Below are 7,537 nucleotides of genomic sequence, written 5' to 3'. Positions count from 1 at the left end.
AAAGCTCGCCAAAAACGGATCGCTTGGGCCCCAGGTGGTCGTAATGTAATGTGCCGCCAGCTTGACTGGGTATGTTGGGGGAATCGGCGTTTTGTCAAGTAGATGTTAATTCCTTTGTCGGATCGGATGGATAGAACACCAGCTCAGCTGGCGTGTGGTCAGTTGCGTAACTTTTATGAGTTACCCGGGGTAGCCGCTGATAACACGTTCGTGTGGGAATGTTTGATGCGCTCAGAATTCCGTTGCAAGCCCCTGGAGCAAATTTTTGATTGGTGCTTTTGTGAACAAGAAACAATTGACAAGTGGCTCTATCCCATCTCCCCCCTTTCCCCGTCGCGATATAACCTTGAATGGTTGAAAACGACGTTAAACACCAAATAAAGAAAAGAAAAGTGAGGAGGTGATTGTTACAAGAAGGTGTGAATGCACTGTGTGAGTGTCAAAGGTGAAAGGGTCAAAGGTGTGTTTTCGTGTATTTGTGCGTCTTTTCGTATCTATTTGCTGTCTTTTCGTGTCTTTTCGCGTCTTTTCGCGTCTTTTCGACTTTTAGTGACACCGTCTCAGGGAGCACAACACAAGGATGTCATTTGGGGCACAACACATCGCGTCGAACATGAAAGTCACAGCCAGCTAGGGGAAGAACTGAGTCTTCAACCTACTCTTGAACGCGTCAAGAGAGGGGCTCTGGCGAAGCTCAAGCGGCAGGGAGTTCCAGACGGAGGGGGCCGCGGAGGGGAATGCACGCTGACCAGCAGATGCGAGTTTCGAGCGAGGGATGTGAAGGCGGAGTGGGTCAGCAGCAGAACGAAGGGGACGGTCGGAGGGCTGGGTGTACATGTCCAGGGAAGATTGAAGGTACTCAGGAGCCGAGTCGTTGAGACACTTGTAGACCAGAGTGGACAGTTTGTAGGAGATTCGGGTGTCGACAGGGAGCCAGTGCAAGGAACGAAGTAAGGGGGTGATGTGGTCTCGCTTCCTCTTCTTCAACACCAGCCTGGCAGCAGCGTTCTGGACTCGTTGTAGGCCGTCACCAATGACGTCATTCCTTACTGACGAAGGACACCTCAAACACCCAGAACATCGGACAGTCACCCACAACGTCATTCCCTGCTGATGAATGACACATCAAACGCCACACCACTGGCCACATGCACTGTCATCTATGACGTAATTTCCTGCTAACGAAGGACACGTCAAACACGCAGAACATCGGACTGTCCTCCGTGAAGTTGTTCCCTGCAGGCAAAAGAGACATCAAACACCCAGCTCATCGGACAGTCACCCATGACGTCATCCTCTGCTGACGATGACACATCTAACACCCATATCACTGGTCGGACAGTCACCCATGACGTCATTCTCTGCTGACGATGACACATCTAACACCCATATCACTTGTCGGACAGTCACCCATGACGTCATTCTCTGCTGACGATGACACATCTAAGATCACTGGTCGGACTGTCACCCATGACTTCATTCCCTGCTGACGATGACACATCTAACACCCATATCACTGGTCGGACTGTCATCCATGTTGTCAGTGGTTTTTTGCTGATTAGGACACCTCATACACCTAGAGCATCGAACTGTCAACCATGACGTCATTCCCTGCTGACGAAGGACACATCAAACACACCATCGGACTGCCATACACGATGTTTAATCTAATGTTTAATCTTCATTTATGTATTTGTGCAACATCGTTTTTACATTTAGTCAAGTTTTGACTAAATTTTTTAACATAGAGGGGGGAATCGAGACGAGGGTCGTGGTGTGTGTGTGTGTGTGTGTGTGTGTGTGTGTGTGTGTGTGTGTGTGTGTGTGTGTGTGTCTGTGTCTGTGTCTGTGTCTGTGTGTCTGTGCGTGTGTCTGTGTAGAGCGATTCAGAGTAAAGTACTGAACCGATCTTTATGAAATTTTACATGAGAGTTCCTGGGTATGATATCCCCAGACGTTTTTTCATGTTTTTGATAAATGTCTTTTATGACGTCATATCCGGCTTTTTGTAAAAGTTGAGGCGGCACTGTCAAACCTTCATTTTTCAATCAAATTGATTGAAATTTTGGCCAAGCAATCTTCGACGAAGGCCGGACTTCGGTATTGCATTTCAGCATGGAGGCTTAAAAATTAAGTAATGACTTTGGTCATTAAAAATCTGAAAATTGTAATTAAAATCTTTTTTATAAAACGATCCAACATTTCTTTTATTTTATTCTTCATCATGTTCTGATTCAAAAAACATATAAATATGTTATATTCGGATTAAAAACAAGCTCTGAAAATTAAAAATATAAAAATTATGATTAAAATTAAATTTCCGAAATCGTTTTAAACACAATTTCATCTTATTCCTTGTTGGTTCCTCATTCCAAAAACATATATATATGATATGTTTGGATTAAAAACACGCTCAGAAAGTTAAAACGAAGAGAGGTACGTAACAGTAAAGCGTGCTATGCAGCACAGCGCAACCGCTACCGCGCTAAACATGTACAGGCTCGTCACTTTCACTGCCTTTTGCACTAGCGGCGGACTACGGTCATTGTGAAAAAAATGCAGTGCGTTCAGTTTCATTCTGTGAGTTCCACAGACAGTTTTCTGTTTTGTAAAGACAGACAATAAAGTATTTGTTTTCGTTCTTGTTTATGCCATCCATAACGTCATTCCATGGTGACTTAGGACACCTCAAACACCCAGAACACCACGCTGCCCTCCATGACGTCATTCCCCCCAGGCGTCAATCCATGACGTCATCCACCACGTCATTCCCTGCTGACGAAGGACACCTCGGACATGGAGATCTTGGAGGACATCTGCATCATGAGCATCTTCCTCAGCCTGACCTCCTGCACGCGCCGCCTGTGCTCCAGCGCCTTGTTGAGCGTGTATAGGAAGGGGTTGAGGGCCGAGTTGACCGGTAGTGCGATGATGGCCAAAGCCACGTTGACCTCCCCCGACACGCTCACCCCCTCCGCCGCCAGCAGACCCAGCAAGCCGATGGGGAACCAGCAGAGAAAGTCCGACATGGCGATGGTGATCAGGCGACGGGCCACGCTGGAGTCGCGACACTTTCGCGTGGAGTCCGATTCGGACATGCTGTTGACGCGAATGGAGGCATAGATGGAGGCTTGCCCCGCGGCGATGAGGAGGAAGAGGATGAAGTTGAAGACGATGAGCACGGCGAAGGAGTAGTCGTGGCCGAGGAAGGCGTCGCTGCGCGGCGTGATGGGGAGGGGCACGCAGATGCCGGTGTTACTGTAGAAGTTCCAGTGAGCCGCGGCGGGCAGGAGGGGGATGGCGGCGAGAACGAAGCCCGTGAACCACACGCCCGCGCACGCCGCGTTGGCCGAGAACTTGCGGAAGTGTAGGGCGCTGAATGGGAAGCGGAGAACCAGGAACCTACAAGAAAAAAAAACAGTTTTAATTTGAGCTCTGTCGGTTTTGTATGGGTTGTGAAACAATGAATAGTATAGCTTTCAGTGAGGCAAGCTTTTCAATCAATCAATCAATGACGCTTATATCGCGCATATTCCGTGGGTACAGTTCTAGGCGCTCTGCAGTGATGCCGTGTGAGATGAAATTTTATACGGCCAGTAGATTGCAGCCATTTCGGCGCATATTTACCTTTCACGGCCTATTATTCCAAGTCACACGGGTATAGGTAGACAATTATTAACTGTGCCTAAGCAATTTTGCCAGGAAAGACCCTTTTGTCAATCGTGGGATCTTTAACGTGCACACCCAATGTAGTGTACACGGGGAGGAGTTCGGACACCGAAGAGAGTCTGCACACAAAGTTGACTCTGAAATAAATTTCCGCCGAACCTGGGATCGAACTCACGCTGACAGCTTTTAACACGGTTGTCCACGTGTTTCAGACACCCCCCACGCTAGTGACAAGCCTGCAATGTCCGGTGGGAGTGTTTGACTCTTCAAATGCAAGAGTATTCACTCTTTCACATCCCAGACAAACTTGACAGTTATTTCCGAACAACGTCTATTCGGGTCAGCGGAAACCCAAAAGAAGAAGAAATTCTGGTCACTTCCTCCAAGCGGAAAGCTGACAGCAACAAGAGAAATTATGGAGGTGTAGCTAGGGCGCTGGATGAGAAGCGGAGAATCAGGAACCTATAAGAACATAGAACATTTGTTATTCTCAATACTGTATTATCCCATTGACGAAAGCGGCGTAGGGCGCCGAATGGGAAACGTAGAGTCAGGAATCTAAAAGAACAAACAACATTTTCCATTTTCTTTTTAAATACTTTATTCTCCCATTGCTGGGATTTACCATTCGGGTCTATTCCTCCATGTGGACAGCTAGCAGCTACAAGAGTCGCGCCAGGTGTGTGTGTGTTGAGGTGCAATCACCTACCTGTACTAGAACTACTGGTTCAGTTTTAACAAATTAATATAAAGCACTCGCAGATGTAAACAAAATGTGGATCGGTGGCTTTTATTTAGTGCTTGCATGGCAGCCTGCTAAAGTGCAGTCGGTGTAGTTTAGTTGACACAAACGTTAAACCCTTCTTTGCTTACCTGTCCAGCGTGATGAGGCAGATGATGAGGGCAGACACCTCACTGGACAGCAGGGACAGGAACCCGGCCACCTTGCACGCCGCGCTGTGTCGCCAGGCCACATCCTTCCACACGTAGCTGCCCAGGTACATGCGGTCAGCCACCCCGATAATCGCCAGGTAAATCCCCATCAGGAAATCGGCCACGCACAGGTGAGTGACAAAGATCCCAAACCCTGTAGCGTTGGCGGTCTTCTGGACAAAGACGCGAGCCACAAAACTACCGAGGTTCCCCAGCAGCGACAGAACTGCGAAGACGGAGAGAAACACACGGTAAATGTCTGATCTCAGAAGATTTTCGCAGGAAGAAATCTCGTTGAAAGGAGCAGTGCAGCCGCTGAGTGCAAAGTGTGGGGGTAAGGTTTTAGGGCAGCACAACTTGTAGTTGTCAGCAAACACGGTCTGCAGCTTGTCCATGCCTTCAAATACTGTCTGGGGGAAGGTGGTTATGGGAGAACCGCGCAAGTCCACACTGCGTAGCTTGGATAGGACTTCGAAACTGATGGTGTCTTCAATGCCACAGTGGGACAGATTCAAAGTGCGGATTTTGGTAAAAGGAGGAAAGATTGACGCGTTCAGATGGGGAATATTCACCCAGGACAGGTCTAGTGTGCGAAGGGTTCCAAAGGTCTGGGACGAAGAGAGATCGTCTTGAAACAAGGACACGAAAGGATTCGCCGATAAGATCAACGTTCGCAGGTTACGCACAGCGTTCAGCTGACTAACGCTGATGCGAGTGATGGAGTTGTGGCTGAGGTCTAAGATTCTCAGGTTGGGGAAGGCGAGGTCGTCGGCATGCTTCATCCCGCAGAACGCCAGACGAAGATAGATCAGCATAAAGTTATCCTTCAGCTGACTCGGCGTCATCCCGCTGCCACTGGCGTCCACGAAACGCACGTCTGGGTAGGACTGAGCGGAGAAGACGACAGGACACGTGACCGCGTGCCCGTAGCACGTGCAGCCTTGAGGACAGCCAAGGTCACAGAACAGCTCGTCGTCTTGCTGCGGACAGTGGTACACACCGTCACACACGTGGTCAGCGTGGAGGCAGACTGAAGACCCTCTGCAGCGATAGAACCCCGGGCAGCTGTAGCTGTCACAGCCAGCTTCGTCCTCCTTCCCTGGACAGTCGTTGACACCGTTACACCTCAGGTAGACAGGCAGGCAGTAGCCGTTACCTGGACACTGGAAGTGCGTCTCCGGACACCGGACATCTTCGCTGATACCAGGATGTCCGGAAGGGCTAGCATTCTGCTGCCCGTCAGAACTATGAGTCGCAAAGCTTTGGTTTTTGTCATCAGTAAGACTGGCGTTCGTTTTTACACTGGCGTTCATTTTCTCAGTTGCGTTCATTTTTCCAGCCAGGCTGGAGTTATAGGCAGCAAGTGTGATGTTCTGGTGGAAAGGGACGACACGGAAACCCCCGCAACCGTCCATGGTGATAATGGCAGGGGGAGGTATCTGCACGACCTGACTGTTGATCATCTCGGCGCACTCTTCTTCGTCAGAGGAGTCCGTACATTGCGTCATTCCGTCACAGCGAGCGTCTAGAGGGACACACTGAAACATCAAACAGCCAGAGAGAGGGCACATGAATTCAGTTCTCGTTGAACTAAGTGACAACAACGAGGACTAAAATATTCTGGTGGAGCGTTACGTGAAATTTAATTGTGCGAATTCCACATCGTTTTAGTCATTACATATCTGAAATGTTTGATTCAAGGCGTAAAATGACATCAACACAGGTGTGCTCATAACCTGTTTAACTGTCCGGAGTAAACAACACTATTTTAATTTGTATTTATTTATTTATTTATTTTTATTTATTTTTTTTACATAGCCTGAGCGAAAAATCTCTGTTTGTTGGCCCTTATATCTCAGAAAAAAAGCTGATACCCACAAACAAGGAGAGAGAATTCAAAAAAAACGTTCTGTCTCAACACAAATTTGGAATATCAGGTACTTCCACGGGACAAAGTGGGAACAGCAGATATTGTCACAGGACAAAGTGGGAACAGCAGATATTGTCACATGACAAAGTGGGAACAGCAGATATTGTCACATGACAAAGTGGGAACAGCAGATATTGTCACAGGACAAAGTGGGAACAGCAGATATTGTCAAATGACAAACTGGGAATAGCAGATATTGTCACAAGACAAAGTGGGAACTCAGATATTGTCACAAGACAAACTGGGAACAGCAGATATTGTCACACGACAAAGTGGGAACTCAGATATTGTCACAAGACAAACTGGGAATAGCAGATATTGTCACAGGACAAAGTGGGAACAGCAGATATTGTCACGGGACCAAGTGGGAACTCAGATATTGTCATGGGACCAAGTGGGAACTCAGATATTGTCACATGACAAAGTGGGAACAGCAGATATTGTCACAGGACAAAGTGGGAACAGCAGATATTGTCACAGGACAAACTGGGAATAGCAGATATTGTCACAGGACAAAGTGGGAACAGCAGATATTGTCACGGGACAAAGTGGGAACAGCAGTTATTGTCACAGGAAAAAAGTGGGAACAGCAGATCTTGTCACGGGACAAAGGGAGAACAGCAGACATTGTCACAAGACAAAGTGGGAACAGCAGATATTGTCACGGGACAAAGTGGGAACTGCAGTTATTGCCACAAGAAAAAGTGGGAACAGCAGATATGGTCACGGGACAAAGTGGGAACAGCAGTTATTGCCACAAGACAAAGTGGGAACAGCAGATATTGTCACAGGACAATTAAGTGGGAACAGCAGATATTGTCACGGGACAAAGTGCGAACTCAGATATTGTCACTGACAGGACAAAGTGGGAACAGCGAAAACTGACCTGCTGGTTGTGACACTGAAGCTGCATCTTGTCGACACAGCGCGGGAACACACAGAAAGTCTCATCAGTGTGGTCATTGCAGTCCGTTCGGTGGTCGCACACCAGCGTGTAGGGCACCT

The 7,537-nt window shown here is 48.0% G+C and overlaps 1 protein-coding gene across 1 annotated transcript; it reads right to left on the bottom strand.

The window, feature by feature from the left end:
- Positions 1-746: 746 nt before the first annotated feature.
- On the bottom strand, positions 747-6,137 carry LOC138975658 (G-protein coupled receptor GRL101-like). The gene is made up of 2 exons (XM_070348392.1): positions 4,543-6,137; positions 747-3,402 (listed from the first exon to the last, which is right to left on the bottom strand). The coding sequence occupies exons 1-2, from the start codon at positions 6,108-6,110 to the stop codon at positions 2,766-2,768; spliced, it is 2,205 nt and encodes a 734-aa protein (XP_070204493.1). The 5' UTR covers positions 6,111-6,137; the 3' UTR covers positions 747-2,765.
- Positions 6,138-7,537: the final 1,400 nt, after the last annotated feature.

Source organism: Littorina saxatilis, linkage group LG9, assembly GCF_037325665.1.
Source record: "Littorina saxatilis isolate snail1 linkage group LG9, US_GU_Lsax_2.0, whole genome shotgun sequence".
NCBI classification, from domain to species: Eukaryota; Metazoa; Mollusca; class Gastropoda; order Littorinimorpha; family Littorinidae; genus Littorina; species Littorina saxatilis.
The sequence above is the reverse complement of the archived record's forward strand: the minus strand, read 5'-3'. Positions and strand labels throughout refer to the sequence as shown.